Genomic DNA, 18,851 nt, shown 5'->3' with positions numbered 1-18,851 from the left:
AAATGTAGCTTGTTGAAAAGTCAAATGGGCCACTCATGTGTGTGCGTTTGTGTTCTGTACTAACTAGCTCTAAGGAAGGACATTGTTCAAAAGATTTTCAGTCTTGGACTCCTATCAACAACTCAACACCTCATCTATATAGAAGTTGTTAACTTCACTACATCTGTAATTTAAGAACAATGCTAATGATATTCATACAAATTATATTTACTACTGTGATACAAGTAATGGAACCAAGCTTTTGAAAAACTTATTTATGAAATTGCAAATCAATTATCATCACATTTTTTTTTTAAAGAATCAAGTTATTTTACAACATAAAGACAATTCAATCTAAATGTCATATATTAAGTCCAAAGCAAGAGCTATGATTTAATTACAGGCCATTGCCATCAACAATGGATGTTGGGTCATGCACATTAAGGCAGAAACGAGTCAATACTGAGCTTTAATACAAATGGCCCTTCCATGTAAATCAGAGACAATACAGCAGACAAAATACACATGGAGTTATGAGAGACAACTGAGGGAAGGTCATGGTATTCAACAGTCAAACTGAGAAGCACATTCAAGTTACAGAGAATAAAGAAAGGACACAACACTTAAATATCAGAGTTAAGAGATATAAATTACTACAGTAGAACATCAATTATCCAAACTTCGATTAACCAACTCCTTGGACTCTGTGGCCATGTGAGACCATCTGCCTGCACTTTGCACCAAACAGTGTACTAGCATTACTGGCCAATTTTACTTCTGTCACAACAGGTGCCCATCTGAGTCACATTTGTTCAGTTGATGGACTACTGTACTTCTGGTCTGTTCACTTTACTGTATTCTTTAATCTGACGTTTTAGCTGTGTGTGCTTTTTAAGTTTATTATTGTATTCCTTTTAATTTTAAAAATAGAGTGTAGTTTTATAGAGGTTATTAAGTTGTTGATTAAGAAATAGTGTGATGCATGTGCAAAGTCAAAGTTTAAGAAACTGAAACAAAAAATTTTACACTTTTTAAAAGGATTTTCAGTGTCTAAAACTTTCTGTTTTCTTTTCTCTTTATTGGAAATGTAACTTTGTACTTAATTTTGATTTACTATGTTGTTTTGAGCTCTATAAGAGATTTATTTCATTCTGCTCATTATTTGACCTTTTTAGCATTCCAACCACTACGTGGTCCCAAAAGTGACGGTTAACCAAGGTTCTACCGTATTATTACTTTCTTTCTTTTGCTTACACCATAGTCCCGCAGCGATCGCAGGGTTGGCATGGTTACAATGGATTTGGCAATGTTAGTGCCCTTCCTGCTGTCACCCCATACCCCCCAGGATGGAATCAGTGTACCCCAACTGTCTGCGTCGAGTGTAAATCGCGAAATAGTGCAGACGTGATTCAAATGTCTGCGACGAGTGTAGCTGAGGTGGAACGTGGGGACCAGCTCGGCATTCACCCAACGGGATGTGGTAAACCGCCTAAAAACCACATCCAGGCTGGCTGGCACAACGGCCCTCGTTGTTAATCCGCTGGACAGATTCGATCTGGGGCCGGTGCACCTACCCGAGTCCAGGAAGCAGCGCGTTAGAGCTCTCGGCTACCGTGGTGGGTGTATTATTACTATTACTATTAATATTATTATTATTATTATTATTACTACTATTAAGTTAGTCTGCTTCCTGTCACTGGTAAACATTCTTTTATATAATTCTGTGTATTGCTCATAATGTGTGTTCCTGTTTCATCACTTACCTTGGTATCCTTTGTCTCCCTTTGGACCTGGTGGTCCAAATAGTCCTGGTGGTCCAGTATCACCCTTAATTCCTGGAACACCTGGTGCACCATCCTGGCATGGCCTTCCTGGCGGTCCATCAACACCAGGCGGTCCAGGTGGACCTGCAAGTCCTTGTTCTCCTTTTTCTCCTTGTGGTCCTGGTAACCCAGGAATGCCAGGATTTCCCTGTATGCCAGGTAAACCAGGTAGACCCATTTCACCTGAACAGTACAGAACATTCTGTGAACCAGCAGTAGCAAAATTTTGAAGAAAACGATAAAAAGTACCCTTAGAATTATGGAATAAGAATTATGCAAGTTGTTTGTGAAGAAATAATGTAACAAATCCTGTACACCACTGACCATTGTACTGGGATTTTACCAATACTTCTCTCCTACTTTTCAATTAATTCACTCACTTGCACATCTTGTTCTGAAAATTCCATCATGATGAAGAGCCCCAGGGTTGGGGAATGAATCAGTTTATACATTAAAAGGCAGTAGGACCTAGGAACCACTGCTGGCTAATAACAAATTATGATTAGTGCTAATCTACTCAGACTGATAAGTGAGGGTATTAGTTCTAGATTAGTTTATTCTCTGCCTGGGATTTGACAAAAGATCAGGAACAACTCAAGGAACCCACTGAAGCTGGCTGACCAGCTCGTGGGCTGCCAACATTGGATCGCCAAGTACAGACGAAGACAACAATGAGGAAAATGGACATTGGGGACAGCACTACAAACAAACAAATCCAGTGAATAGTCCAAGGAGAGAAACCAAGAAGTAGTGAAGCTGAAAACAAAAGACAATAGTGTGCTATGATTAGTGATATGAATGTGAGGTGAATAAAGCACTGAAGGCAGAGCCATGGCACACTGAGGTGTTGATGAGATGGGTGTGGTATTGTGGTGCAGTGAGATCAGCACAGTGGCATGGGAATACTAATGCTTGCATCTGAAGTGCTGGCACCTACTGGTGGATAACAAAGTCCAAGACTTCTGGCATCTTTTAGAGTCACTGACCTGGGATACCAGAGCCCTCCCTCCTGAAATGGGCACATAGTTCCAGAAGTATCCTGGACCATGCTTTGGAAGGTGAACATGTGGCATGGTAGGTGTCTCGACACACAACCTTGCCAGTTGCTGTGAGGAACTGGGAACATCTGACATCATGCCAAGATCTGGCAATATGAGCATATTTTAAATTTCTTGTATGATGTCTGCCTGTGACCTGTCATAGAACTAGAGTACAAAACTCCATTCTGAACCCTAGAGAAGGATGCAAAGTCTACATGAAAGCTATTTTTACTTCTAGCATTCGGGTTGTAAATTTCAGAGTTCATCCTAAATTCATTCTTGTTATTAGCCACAAATATTATTACAGAGTATACGTTATGGTATGTAAGTGTAAGAATTCCTAGGCCCCTTAAGAAACTTCTGCAAGACGTTCAGTTACCAACTTCACACAGTATTCTTATTGTACACTACTGTAGAACAAAATTTTTTTTTTTTTTACCTTAGCTGCAATGTCCCAGAAGATAATACCACAGCCCAGTATTGAGTAAAAGTATGCTAGCCATCCGCTCTGTGGGTCAACACAATGAGGGGGGTTACTAAGTCCAAGCAGCAGAACTAAGTATTTTGTTTATTCACTTGGTGGTGCCATGTCAGTTAATTATCCACCTGGACATCCAGGAACTTGACGCATGGACTAATGTCTATTGTATGCCCATTTTGTTTTGTTTGAAATGCCATAGTACGAGTTTTTGTAAGAATAAGGGTTAAACTGTCGATTGTGAACCAGTTAGATGCCAATTCCATTATTCTCCTGGCTATGTCTGGTGTATATGTATTTGGGCCTTTTATCAAACATTACAGTTTTGTAAGAATCCCACAGTAACCTAGGCAAATAATTTACAGAGATCAAAAACAGAAGCAGCCCAAGCACCGAACTCAGTGGCACACCATATTTAATGTTTCCCCACAATGAATTTAATTTTATTCCTGTTGTATCATTTGTTAGTGTGACACTCTGTTTTTTGTTCTAATGTAAAATGTTATCCATGCAACAGGAAGGCTTTTAACATTAATTTTAGTTTTCGTAGTTGACTCTTATGATCTACAACTATCAAAGGCATTAAAATCACAGAAAATACCAACAGGGTAATTTTTCTCATTTACTTCTATTAGAATTGAGCCCTTGAGAACATAAACTGCTTTCTGAGTAGAGAAACCTTTACAGAAGCCAAACTGAGCTATTGTTAAATTTTGTTCAATTAGAGGTGAGTTGCTTATCCCCACTTTTACAGATGGGTGTTACAGTTATTGTACACTATTATAGAATAAAACTTTTTTTTTTACTTTAGCTGCAATGTCCCAGAAGATTATACCACAGCGCCATATTGAATAAAAGTACGTTAGAACATCATGTAGGATCCTGTTCAAGGAACTGGGTATTCTAACCACAACTTCTCAATATATTTATTTCTTAATGAAATTTGTTGCAAATAATATGTCCCTAATTGCAATAAGTAGGTAAATACATAGTATGTAATAGGAAGCTTAATACATAGTATCAAATGAGAACAATCTACATCAAGACCTAAAATTGTTTACCTTGGCCCAAAAGGGGGTCCAATATTCAGTAACACACATTTTCAATAAGTTTCCAGCAACCATTAAAACCTTGATTTCAGGTAAAGCACAATTTAGAATTTAGAGTTTATTCACCTCAAATATTTTACATGTGACTGGTGTAATTATTTACATATTACATTCATGACATTTACATCACTGACACATTGTTACAGATAATGTGAAAATTACACAGTCCGGGCACACTTTCAATTGTTTATTGCACAAGAACTAAACACTGCACAGATATCATACATATTGCATTTTGAAGAGAAACTCTGAAAGTTTTTTTTTTTTTTAAATTCGATATGTAAACCACGAGTGACCCGGCAGATGTCAATACGGTGATCAAATTCTTGCCATACCCATCCCAGCATGGCATCGTTGACTGTGGCAGTCACTTCCCGTATTCTCCTCTGGAGCTCTGCTGCATTACATGGTATAGGTGGGACATACGCCAGATATTTCATTGTCCCAACAGAAAAAAGTCACACGGAATGAGATCTGGTGATCAGGGAGGCCATTTGATGAAACAGCTGTCCCCATCTGTAACACTGCTGATCCATCAGTGTGGCAACTCCATGTTCAGGTACCCATTAACTTCATGATGAAAATGGGGTGGAGCCCCATCCTGCTGAAAGATGGACAGAGAGTCTGATTGGATTTGAGGCATCAGCCATTGCTGCAATATGTCAAAGTATGAATATTCTGTGAGAGTGCTCTCGGCGAAGAAGAATGGCCTGTACAGTTTGCACTTCTCTTTGCCAGGCAAAGGCAACCCATCAAAATGAATTTGTTATGCCAATGGTAAATGGCCTTCCTTGTTGGTGGCTCCTTATCATACTTGCTTAGAAACATCCACTGAACAGCTGTAGCACACTTGTTTTTGTCGAACTCCAACACACAGAAAGCTCGCTCTGCACCTGAACTAGCCACGTTTGCGACTAGCGCTATCGACAAGTCACCAAACAACGCTTTGGTGGTATACATGAAAAAAAGCTTTCAGGGTTTCTCTTCAAAATGACATATGTATGATAGCTGCATAATGTTTGGTTCTTGTGCAATAAATAATTGAAAGTGTTCCTGGACTTTACGTACACCCTGTATACTTAGGAACCTTTTCACCAGTGATTTATTATAACTTAATATGACAGCAGTCATAACTGTATGTCACTTAAATCTTGTTTCTCATACTCTGTCATGGAGTAGTACACTTCCTGCTTCAACTACTCTGCTAGAATGATTGTAAATATGCTACAGGGAACAGAATGGGCACCTTTTGGGAGTATACTGAAAAACCTACGGCCTAGATATTTGTGACTGTTGTGAATCTAGCCTACTGTTGAGTATATCAATTGAGTGTCCAGTTCTTGTGCTGTGATCATGTACAGACATCTTAAGGTTAAAATTATTTAAATTCTCTTTAACACTGGGGCTTGGCACTGTCATAATACTGAGCTTTTTGAAGTGATTTTTAAAAGATTATCTTGGAGTACATGCTGCTGTGCATCTCATAGCTGTTTTTTGCCACTTGAATACAGTTTTTGAGCTGGGGCAGTTACCCCATAGAAGAGTTCCATAGGTAAGGTGGGAGTGGAAAAATGTAAAATATGCATATACTAGTAGGTCTCTGCTTCCATTATTCCTCATTTTGTTCAGCAGATAAATCATTTGAGAAAGTTTTGAGCACAATTTTTCTGTATGACTCACCCAGATGAGTTTCTGATCTACCTGTAAACCTAGCAGTTTAATTATTTTTTGATCTTCATTGGAGACACTTAAATTGAAAATAATGTCTTCCATTTTATTGTTATTAATTTGCATGACTAAGCAATTTCCCTGGAACCAGTTAGTGCATTGGTCCATAGCTATGTTTACATTATGTCACAGCTCCTCTAGATTGTCCACTTGTGTGATTAGAGTTGTATCGTCTGTGTACTGGACCCAGTACTGAACCCGTGGAATGCCTTTTGTAATCGGTTACCATTGGTTGTTTGTAGTAACCATCTGCTTTCTGTTGCGTAGGTATGACTCAATAAGGTGCTGAGCATTCTCTCCAACTTCGTAGTATTGGAGCTTTTTGATAAGTGTACCGTGAGAGATAGTGTCAAAAACTTGCCTCAAATCTAGAAGAGTCACACAGGCTGTTTTCTTAGTATCAAAAGAATTAGTTTGACAGACTTTTTGGGTGGCAACTCCTTCTGCTCTGTAGATTAATATGTTAACAGTGAATGTTCAACCAGTTTAAACAAAAAATATCTGTTAGATTTCAATTCTGACAGCACTTGGTCACCACTGTAAAAATTAGGTATTCTGTGTATGATAAATTTATTAAAAGTGCATAACTATGTTTCATTCTGACAGTGTTTAATTCTGTAAACATTAGCAGTTCCAGTTTACTGTAATGTATTCACATACCTTGTCACTCTGCTACCAAATGATCAGGAAAGTGAGTATTATATTCAAATGTTCTATGTTTTTTATGTTATGCTTTCTGACATTTTCCACACCCATGAGAACCATCTCATTTTTTGGTCTATGGAATGAAAACTGAATTTAATCTAATGCATACTTCAGTCCCTCACAAAATACAACTTGACTGATTGGTTAGAAATGTAATTCAAGAATTGGGCTACCATTTCAGCACAAGATTTTTGTACCTAGCTGAAATACCAAATGGATTTTGTGATCCCATTAACAAATTATCTGGGAAAGATGATGTTTGCGATGGAGTACGCACTGTCTTTTAAACTAAACCTGATGGACCATTTTTATTCCTGTATCTTCAGCTATTGTCAAGAAGACTTTGTTGAACTCAGTAGGAAAAGATTTAAATTTTGTATCATCTGTCTCACTGTAAATGTCAGCAGGCTGTTAATTATCATCTGCCTTACTAAGTTTATTCATTTCATGCCTAGTAGTACCTCTAGTGTTACTGAAGCTCTTCTGTGTAATTTACTGGCACTCCCAGTAGTTGCACCAGGAGTACTAGTTCAGCTAGTTCTTGCTACTTCTGTGAAGTTCAGAAAGTACAAGAGTGGTAAGAACTGAATCTTTGAGGGCAGGTAGTGAGTTGTGCATGGATAGCTCAGTCAATAAGCATCTTTATTTCTTGCCCATGAAAGGCAAAGCACCATGTTTGAGTCGCTGTTCAGCAGCCAGCTTTAATCTATGAAGTGGAAAATTCATTCTGAAAAGAAGCTTCTTTTTCATGTATATGATTTTGTCAGTAGTGACAGTTCATTTCTTTTATCATTATGCAGTTCAACAAGACTGTAACCACTGTTTTTCATGATGATTATGATCAGTTCTTGATAGAGTTGTCAGAAGCTTAAAATATTGATATTTGGACATAAAATTGTCATTTGTATCTCTGGTAACATAAATTATTAGTGCGTCAATAGTGTTAAGAAAAATGTTTAGCTGTAGTAAATGACTGAGTGTGCACAAGTTACTCGTATTTATAAAAACAACTAAGGATGCATCTACAACACTCTTAGAGATTAGAGTAATTCTTTTAATATTACTGAAATCTCAAGAGGATCAAGTTATAAATATGAATGAAGCTGTAAGTAAGCAACAGTACATAAAAACACTGTAATAAAAAAGACAAGTCTCGTTAGTTTCAATCATTTTATATTGCCTTAAGTCTTTTTTTAATGTGGCAAAAATGTCACAGAATTACAGAAAGTAAAAGACATTAATAAAGGCAAGTAACCAGGTGAAAAGAGCATGGAAAATGCAACACACAAAGGGGACACATCTTTAAAAGGTTGACTTCAGATATACTGCTACTCTTTTCTATCTTCTTCAACATTTACTCAGTTAATAAAATTGCAACAAGTAGAGTTTTCTAACACAGTGTTAATATAATGGGTAATTCATGTAATACGTACACCGATGTGTTTAGAAGCACTTACCCTTCTGTCCTTGAAGTCCTGGTGTTCCATCTCTCCCATTTTTGCCTGGTAAACCAGGAAGTCCCTTTTCTCCTTTCACAGTGATCCCAGGAGGACCAGCAATGCCTTGAGGGCCTGTTTCCCCTGTTTAATCAGATGTATATGACAGTTGTATTAGCAAGGTGATGTCACAACATTATACCTGATCTATTCAAAAGCAAGAATAGACCTTTTGGAAGTAAGAAGAATAGAGGGGAAAGTTGCATGATTTAAAGGAATTCAAGTTACAGAGTTTTACACTACATTAAATGAGTCATGTTTCATGCATCCTGTCCTGAGAAGTAATGGGATGTGAAAATATAACAAATATCTACATTTCATTTGGGTTTATTACAATAAAATGATTTCAGCTATGAAATAATATAATATTATGGTATTAATATTAATTATATTTTTATATGCTAAAGGTGACAAAAGTCATGGACACCTCATGTTGGACCTCCTTCTGTCTGGCATAATGCAGCATCTCAATGTGGCATGAACTCAAGTTTTTGGAAGTCCCCTGCTGAAATATTAGGCACAACTGCCACTACAGTAGTCCATAATTATGAAAGTGTTGCTGGTGCAGGATTTTGAGCATGAACTAACCTCTCAATTACATCCAAAAATAATTGATTTGATTCATCTTGGGCTATCTGGGTGGCCAAATTCACTCGAACTGTCCAGAGTGTTCTTAAAATCAATTATGAACAACTGAGGCCTGGTGAAAATTCTACCATTGTTTGGGAACATGAAGTCCATGGCAAGTGGTCTCTAAGTAGGCAAACATTTCCAGTCAATGATTGATTTAATTGGACCAGAGGACCCAGTCAATATCATTTAAATACATCCCCCACCACCAGCTTGCACAGTGCCTTGTCAACAATTTTTGTATGTGGCTTTATAGGGTCTTTGCCACACTTGAACCCAACCATCAACTCTTACCAAATGAAATTTGAAATCATCTAACCAGACTGTGGCTTTCCAGTCATCTAGAGTCCAATTGATATGGTCACGAGCCCAGGAGAGGTGCTGCAGGAGATGCCCTGCTGTTAGCAATAACACTCGCACTGGTTGTCCGCTGCCATAGCCTATTATTGCCAAATTTCACCACTTATGTCACACATTGATTTCTGCAGTTATTTCATGCAGAGCTGACAACTCTATGCAAATACCACTGCTCTCGGTCATTAAGTGAAGGTCATTGGCCACTGTGTTGTTCATAGTGAGAGGTAATGCCTGAAATCTGTTATTCTCAGAACACTCTTGAAATTGTGGATCTCTGAATATTTAGTTCTTTAACAATTTCCAAAATGGAATGTGTCATGCATCTAGCTCTAACTACCATTCTGCATTCTAAGTCTGTTAATTCCTGTCATGCGACCATAATCATGTCAGAAACAGTTTTACTTGAATCACCTGAGTACAAATGACAGCTTTGCCAATGCACTGCCCTATTATGGATTATGTGTACAATACTACTGTCATCCATCTATGTGCAAGTTGCTAGCCCATGACTTTTGTCACCTTTGTGTATCTACCTGATGCATAAATGTACCTAACCTCCTACTGTTGTACATTCAAAGGCATTTCCGTTTAGTCAAATTACCTAAAAATATAGCTCACCCCATTGTGTGTTATGCTGACGATACAACACTACTTACCACACATCAGAACATTTCAGATCTGAATAACCTAACAAAAGAAACACTAGATAAGGCCCTGGACTGGTTTGCAGCCAATAAGCTCCTATGCAACCCTGACAAAACACAACAACTTTTAATGGGAACATCAAATGAAGTAGGCAATAAGTCAGTAAAATTCTTAGGTATTCACATTGACTCAAAACTATATTGGGAGGAACATGTCAATCATGTATGTGAAAAAATATCTCGGGTGGCATATCTTCTCTTGAAACTAAGGGAGGTAGTGAGCTTGGAGTACCTCAGGGTGACATATTTCGGGCTATTCCAGTCACATATTTCATATGGAATTATTATATGGGGGCACTCCCTTCACATCAAAAACATATTGAAATTACAAAAAAGTCATACGTATAATATGTAAAAGAGGTCATAGGGAGCACTGTCGTCCTCTTTTCTCCAGACTCAGAATACTTACAATTATAAACTTATACATCTATGTGTCTGTACTCTATATTAAAAATAATATTTCAGAATTTATTGCCAGAAAGGAAATACATGAACACAACACCAGGGCGGATGGTAATTTAGACATACTGTGCCACAGATTAGCGAGAACAGGAAATTCCCACAAAGTTAACCCACTCAAAATGTTCAATAAACTGCCAATTCATGTTCAGTCTATGGATACAAATTCTTTTAAAATTAAGTGGTACAGCTGGCTGTCAGATCATCCATTCTATGACATTAAAGAATTCTTTGAGATGCCTGAGGAGAATATAAGCATTTAAAAGTTGTCTGTAGTTAAACATATTATTTTGTGCTGTGGTTAATCGTGTGTAATTACAAAGTTTATACTATAAACAATAAAATACCTTATTATATTAGGTTATAAGATAGCTTGTTGCGTTAGCTTTTAAAAGCTATCCTTTGTAATTTGGTACACTGCCATGCTTCAAATGTATTTATAATGTATTGACAGAAGTTTATTTTGTTATTCTGTATGTACTAGTACATCTTGTATGACGAAGCCAATATCATTGTAAAATGATCTATGGTGAATAAAATTCTTGAAATTCTTGAAAAGTGGGGTCATAGGTGAAAGCAGCAATTACTAGGGTGGTGCAATTACTAAGTATCATTCTATGTGGGTATGGCAACTAAAAAACTGTCTACCTTGATGGATGGTTACTGTCATGCAGGGTCTAACTGCAAATACAGCCCTGCTGACCATGCCGTACCCCAAAAGAACAACAACTAAAACTGCTGCTTCAGTACCAATTCCATTTTGGTTCTCCTCCCCAGCACCAGCTCCTCTTCCTCCCAAACACCCCTGGCATAAACCTTCACTAATCCACATCCCCAGCTATTCCCTTGCCCTCATCTCTTTCTCCTCCAGTTGCCAAAAGCCTTTCTTCTGCACCACGCTTACTGGGATCTACAGTGTCTCATACACTGGCAATGTTGTGATGACTGAAAATTTGTGCCAGAGTGGGATTCAAATCTGAATCACCTGATTATTGTGAGTAGTCACCTTATTCTATTAAGCAGCAAGCAACTCACCATATCCCAGTGAACGACCTACAAGGTGCAGAAAACCTGTCCTTCTGGAGGATTTTTGGTACCTGACACCACAAAATGTAAATACAAATGTAATCAGTTCTCATCCTCATCACCTGCAGATTCTAAGCTTAAGCATTCAGTGTCTTAGAAATAAATCATTAGAACTTGAGGTAGCTATGAACAGTGCAAATATTGACTGCATGTGCATTGTGGAGCATTGGTGTAGAAGTTTTGAACTAAGTAGCATTAATATTCATCCGTTTAAGTTGGCAAGCCAATATTGTAGAAAAAATACCAAAAATGGAGGTGTATGTATATTTACCAAACCAGGTATCAGCTATAAAAGAAGGTGTGAAGCTGAATCATTGAGTGTGGAAAATCATTTTGAAGCAGCAGCTGTGCAGTTGAATTAAATACAGGGAAAGGTCATAGTCATAGCAATATACAGACCACCTACTGGTGATGCAGACATATTCTTTAACCAATTAGAAATATTGCTTAACACTCTGTTCACCAATAGAGCCACTGTAGTTGTGTGTGGTGACTTCAATGTTAATCTTATGAGTGAAAGTAGGCTAAAAGACCAGTTCCTAAATCTGTTATGTAATTTCAACCTGCTTCCACACATACACACACCCACAAGAATAACAAATAATACAGTGAGTCGTACTGATAATATATTTTCAAATGTAGGAGGCACAGAAATTGAAGTAACAAATACTGATTTGGGATTATCAGACCACAATGCTCTTGTCCTCAAAATTCCTTCAAGGTCACTGAAAGAGAAAAAAACACACTTCATGTATAAAAAAAAAATTTTCTACAGAAAACTGTGTAGAATTCATAAATGTGCTAACTAATGAGGCTTGGGCAGAAGTACTATCCCTGACAAATACAAATGATGCATATAACACATTTTCTTCCATTTTCATGGGATATTTTGAAATATGTTTCCCAAAAAAGGTGTCAAAAATCGGGTCACATGGCAATACGAAGCCAAGTTCTTGGATCACAGGTGGCATCAAAACTTCCTGTGGAACACTAAAGAGACTAATTTCTAAAATGAAAACATCCACAGACCCACAATTCATAGAATATGTCAGGAATTGCAAGAGATTATATAGAAAAGTAATTGCTAAAGCAAAATTCATGAGTAATGATAGTTTTATAAGACAGTCTGAAAAAAAATCAAAAGCCATATGGGGTATTGTGAAGACTGAAATGGGGAAGAGTTGTGAAAACCAGGACATTAGCCTCAAAAATTTAAAAAAAATGTCAATATTAATAAACAAGATTTGCCAAATTATATTAACAATTATTTCATAAATGCAACAACTTCATTAAGCTTAAAATTTACAAACAAAGAAAAACCCGAATATCCAAAAACAACTTGTAGGATGAGGGTAGAGCCAACAAATGAGGGTGAAGTGTTGAAAGTGATACAAAGCTTGAAACCCAAAATGTCGGCTGGCATACATGAGGTGCCTGTGTCAATCATAACAAGGACAACACCACAAATTGCAAAGCCCTTTGCACACATAGCCAATTAATCATTTAGTGAAGGAGCTTTTTCAGAAAAGCTGAAAATTTCAAAAGTGAAGCCATTATTTAAAAACAGCGACAAGTATAAGGTAAAAAACTATCGCCCAATATGTCTCCTCCCAGCATTTTCAAAAATATTAGAAAAACTAATGAAGCACCGAATCAACAAATATCTAAATGACCATAATTTACTAAACAGAAATCAGCATGGCTTCCAAGCACATAAAAATACTGAAACAGAAGTAATGTGCTACACTGAACAAATAATCAAAAATCTAGAAAAAGATTATAGTGTAGTAGGAGTAAATTTAGACCTCTCCAAAGCTTTTGACACTGTGAACCAGGACATTCTTTTAGAAAAATTAGAAGCGTTGGGTATACATGGGATAGGAAAAAAATGGTTTGAATCATACCTAAAAAACAGAACACAGGTTGAAGGACTGACATCAACTTACTCCAACCACAAAATAAATTCAGTATCAGAGGCAAAAAATGTAGAAATAAGAGTACCACAAGGCAGCATCCTAGGGCCCATATTGTTTCTTGTCCATATAAATGATTTTCACACCTCAGATGATGCAGCCAAAGCAATAATATTTGCAGATGATACTAGTGTGATAATAAGTGCACCAAAGCAATTGCTACCAACAACTGCTGATAAAGTACTAAATTACATGCACTCTTGGTTCAATGCAAACAGGTTGACATTGAATGTAAATAAAACAAATTATATGCAGTTTGGGAAAAGATGTCAAAATGTAAATCTCGATCTGGTGTGGGGTGGCAAAATCTTAGACAGAGTGACATCCACAAAATTGCTTGGGATTTATGTGGATGAAAACTTAAATTTTAATGACCACATAATAAAACTTGCACAGAAACTTAATTCAGCCTGTTTTCCCTCAGAATTATTGCAAATGTTTGTACCTCAGAGGGTGCCAGAATGGCATATTTCGGCTACTTTCAATCTCTTTCCACATACGGAATAATATTTTGGGGTTCCACAACAGGGCGCCTAAAACCAATTTTTTGTTGCAGAAGAGGGCCATCTGAATAATAACTCACAGTCATCCACAGACACACTGCAAACCCATATTCAAAAAGCTTAGAATACTTACTATACCAACATTATACATATACAAATGTGTATTGTATGTCAGGACCCAAACTGCAGATTTTCAGACAAATGCCAACTTTCATAACTACAATACCTGTAATAGCGCAGCACTCCATACTCAGCGAACAAAAAGAACAAATACACAAAGGCATGTGAGCCATATCGATGCAAAACTGTACAACGCACTGCTAGTCAACATCAGGCAATTAGAAGATGATAACAAATTTAAAACAGAATTTAAAAAAATTCTAGTAGGACAATGTTTTTATTCTGTAAATGACTATGTAGGTCAATAAATTTTTTCTAATGATATTTATAAAGGCAAATGGAAAATACTCTATCTGTACCTAATCATTCATTACCTAATCATTCATTACCTAATCATTCATTACATTTACATATTTAAAGGACAGCTGTTGTGTGATGTAAATATACTGACTTGGCAGAAAATCCTAAGAAATTTTGGTCTTATGTCAAAGCGGTAGGTGGATCGAAACAAAATGTCCAGACGCTCTGCGACCAAAATGGTACTGAAACAGAGGATGACAGACTAAAGGCCGAAATACTAAATGTCTTTTTCCAAAGCTGTTTCACAGAGGAAGACTGCACTGTAGTTCCTTCTCTAGATTGTAGCACAGATGCAAAATGGTGGATATCCAAATAGACGACAGAGGGATAGAGAAACAATTAAAATCACTCAAAAGAGGAAAGGCCACAGGGTACGCGAAGGAACTTGCCCCCATTCTTGCAGCGATGTACCGTAGGTCTCTAGGAGAGCGTAGCGTTCCAAAGGATTGGAAAAGGGCACAGGTCATCCCCGTTTTCAAGAAGGGCCGTCGTACAGATGTGCAGAACTATAGACCTATATCTCTAATGTCAATCAGTTGTAGAATTTTGGAATACGTATTATGTTAGAGTATAATGACTTTTCTGGAGACTGGAAATCTACTCTGTAGGAATCAGCATGGGTTTCGAAAAAGACGGTCGTGTGAAAGCCAGTTTGCACTATTCGTCCACGAGACTCAGAGGGCCATAGACACGGTTTCACAGGTAGATGCCGTGTTTCTTGACTTCCGCAAGGCGTTCGATATAGTTCCCCACAGTCGTTTAATGAACAAAGTAAGAGCATATGCACCATCAGACCAATTGCGTGATTGGATTGAAGAGTTCCTGATAACAGAACGCAGCATGTCATTCTCAATGGAGAGAAGTCTTCCAAAGTAAGAGTGATTTCAGGTGTGCCGCAGGGGAGTGTCGTAGGAACCTTGCTATTCATAATATACATAAATGACCTTGCGGATGACATCGGAAGTTCACTGAGGCTTTTTGCGGATGATGCTGTGGTATATCGAGGGGTTGTAACAATGGAAAACTGTACTGAAATGCAGGAGGATCTGCAGCGAATTGACACACGGTGCAGGGAATGGCAATTGAATCTCAATGTAGACAAGTGTAATGTGCTGCAAATACATAGAAAGAAAGCTCCCTTATCATTTAGCTACAATATAGCAGGTCAGCAACTGGAAGCAGTTAATGCCATAAATTATCTGGGAGTACGCATTAGGGGTGATTTAAAATGGAATGATCATATAAAGTTGATCGTTGGTAAAGCAGATGCCAGACTGAGATTCATTGGAAGAATCCTAAGGAAATGCAATTCGAAAACAAAGGAAGTAGGTTACAGTATGCTTGTTCGCCCACTGCTTGAATACTGCTCAGAAGTGTGGGATCTGTACCAGATAGGGTTGATAGAAGAGATAGAGAAGATCCAACGGAGAGCAGTGCGCTTCGTTACAGGATCATTTAGTAATCGCGAAAGTGTTACGGAGATGATAGATAAACTCCAGTGGAAGACTGCTGGAGAGACGCTCAGTAGCTCGGTACGGACTTTTGTTGAAGTTTCGAGAACATACCTTCACCGAAGAGTCAAGCAGTATATTGCTCCCTCCTACGTACATCTCGTGAAGAGACCATGAGGATAAAATCAGGGAGATTAGAGCCCACACAGAGGCATACCGACAATCCTTCTTTCCACGAACAATACGCGACTGGAATAGAAGGGAGAACCGATAGAGGTACTCAGGTACCCTCCGCCACACACCGTCAGGTGGCTTGCGGAGTATGGATGTAGATGTAGATGTATATACTTAAGCAGTGTTGTGTATATAAGGACTTGCTGTTTAGGGAGGACAAAACTAAAGCCTTATGAAAAACAGACTATGCATTTAAAATAACAAGCAGGGATGTATATAGGCTATATTAATTTCATTGTATTATTATTAACTTCATTGTATTATTTTGTTTTGTACTTTTTTACGTATATATTGTTTGTGTCCCATTTCTTTGAAATGGCTTACATGTACCCTTGACAACATCCATACAATATTTATTGTCAACGGATGGATAAATAAAATAAATAAATAAATATTATGGTATCTGAGTGTGCCTCTAGAACCAATACAAAATTTTCAATGCCACTCATGTTTTCTTAATATTTTTGCAAACAACCAGAGGTTTCAAACCAAGAATGACACCACTTGAGGAACAGATATGATGGAGAATGGAGACGTATGTGAGAAAGGGTTACATACCAACTGAAAGAAATTCACTAAAATGAAATGAATGGAATCAATTATTATAAAAGCAGTTATATGCAGTGACATGAAAAGCAGAAATACACAATCTTCACTGTACTGAACATATCATGACAACATAACATTTGTGCCAGACTGGAATTAGAATCTTGGTCTCCCTCCTATTCCTACCAGTTGTCTTAATTAATTAGGATGTTTGATCATGGCTCCAAGATTGACCCAAACTTTCAATGTCAATGGAAATTTCTTCTAATATCATCTGTTCATCTTCCATTAGACCATCATCTGTCTTCTCTTGTTCCCTACAATCCAACAAAGCATTTTGACTGACCACCATTAACGTAGCTATACTTTCTGCTCACATTTTCATTACAGCCACAATGTTTTCCAATTACAGTACGTTTCCTTATCTGTTACTTTGCTTTTAAGTCTCTCCTAGTAATTTACAACATGTATCTTTGCCCATGTCTCATTGCTTTAAGCAAAAACTGATAAATGGATACTGACTACAAACTTACTGTTTTAGAGACATGGAAAGTTTAGTTTTGAAACCACAGTTTAATTCATCAAAGGAACTGCATTCAATTTTTACTCTTCCATTTATTTCTTTTGCTGTCCATCTAGTCTCCATGTTCAAGTGCCCCTCCCCCCACCCCTCCCCCAACCGGTTCTACGACTTCATTGTTAATTTGTACAATTTTCTTTGTGATGTGTTGATTGACCATTATTTTAGTTCCATTGTAGAAGGTTTCTTCTTGATTAAGTGGTTTAGTTCTTTTTTGAACTCTGACTGCACTAGCAGTAAAGAGTAGAATGATATCAGTAAAATGAAGATGGTTCAGACACTTCCATTACTAGCAATAAAGAGTAGAATGACATCAGTAAAATGAAGATGGTTCAGACATTTCCATTAAAGATGTTTCTTCCTCTTTTTTTTTTTTTTTTTTGCTTTAATGATCTAAAAACTTACTCTAGGACTGCAGAGAATAGTTTTGATGACATGAAGTATCCTTGCATTGCTCCTTTCATTTCCAAATTTCCCACTATCCTGATGAAGTCAAATGAAAGCTCCAGCACTTGGGAATATATTACTTATAACAACAAGAACAATCTGCTTTTGACAAATCAAACAATGGAAAATCTGGGATGGAATGTAAAAATATTATGAGTCGTGTGTGAGTTACATTTACGTGAGAGAGAGAGAGAGAGAGAGAGAGAGAGAGAGAGAGAGAGAGAGAGAGAGAGAGTGTGTTTTGTGTTGTTGTTGTTGACGAAGGCCAATGGCCAAAAGCTTTAATTGTGAGAGTCTTTTGTTGTGCCTATCTGCAACTCAGCATCTCCGCTATATGATGAGTGATAATATTGTTACAATTTTTGACAAAATAATTTAATTGGATAGATAAAAGATCTGCTAACCGAGTGGCAGCAGAACACACACATAAGATTAGGCAAGCTTTTGGAGCCATGACTCCTTCTTCAGGCAGAAGGATTGAAGTGGAAGGAAGAGGGATGAAGGAAAAGAACTGGACAGGTCTAGGAAAAGGGATAGATTTTGACAAAGTCAACCAGAACTTTGGGTCAGGGAAAACTTATCGCATGAGATGAGAAGGAAAGACTGATTCATCTTTTTTGATAATTTAATCATGATTTTACTCTTTGTGATGTTGCCACTTATAGAAGTGGCTATATATTTTATTTGCTTACTCTGTTAACTTCAGGAAGACAGATTAATTATGAAGATGACCATAATGATTGACACTGGTAACTGAATAAACAAATAATCACAATCAGAGACTTTTATGGTATTTACAAAATTTATTTGTAAGTAAATTTATCTATACCGCTTTTTATCATCATTAAAGTACAATTAACACTGATGAAAAATAAACCCAAACAGTACTCGATGGAAGGCTGAAGCCAAGAGTAGGCATTATTGTTCATAACAGAAACCATGAGTGGATTAATAAACATGTACCATCAAGATTTACACTGTTGAGCAGCTATTTTCAGTGCAATACAGATACACAGATAAATGAGGGTAAGAAATCAAATGAA

At 37.4% G+C, this 18,851-nt stretch overlaps 1 protein-coding gene across 1 annotated transcript in view; it reads right to left on the bottom strand.

Annotated features, from left to right (window-relative positions):
- The window catches only part of LOC126484414 (collagen alpha-2(IV) chain), a 277,927-nt gene that overhangs the window by 34,356 nt on the left and 224,720 nt on the right, over nucleotides 1–18,851 (bottom strand). The window contains exons 24-25 of the mRNA XM_050107923.1: nucleotides 8,320–8,442; nucleotides 1,743–1,985 (exon numbers count right to left, since the gene is read on the bottom strand). Coding sequence (XP_049963880.1) covers nucleotides 1,743–1,985; nucleotides 8,320–8,442 — 366 coding nt within the window. The remainder of the gene's footprint in view (nucleotides 1–1,742; nucleotides 1,986–8,319; nucleotides 8,443–18,851) is intronic.

Source organism: Schistocerca serialis, chromosome 6 (assembly GCF_023864345.2).
Source record: "Schistocerca serialis cubense isolate TAMUIC-IGC-003099 chromosome 6, iqSchSeri2.2, whole genome shotgun sequence".
Classification (NCBI taxonomy): Eukaryota; Metazoa; Arthropoda; class Insecta; order Orthoptera; family Acrididae; genus Schistocerca; species Schistocerca serialis.
The sequence above is the reverse complement of the archived record's forward strand: the minus strand, read 5'-3'. Positions and strand labels throughout refer to the sequence as shown.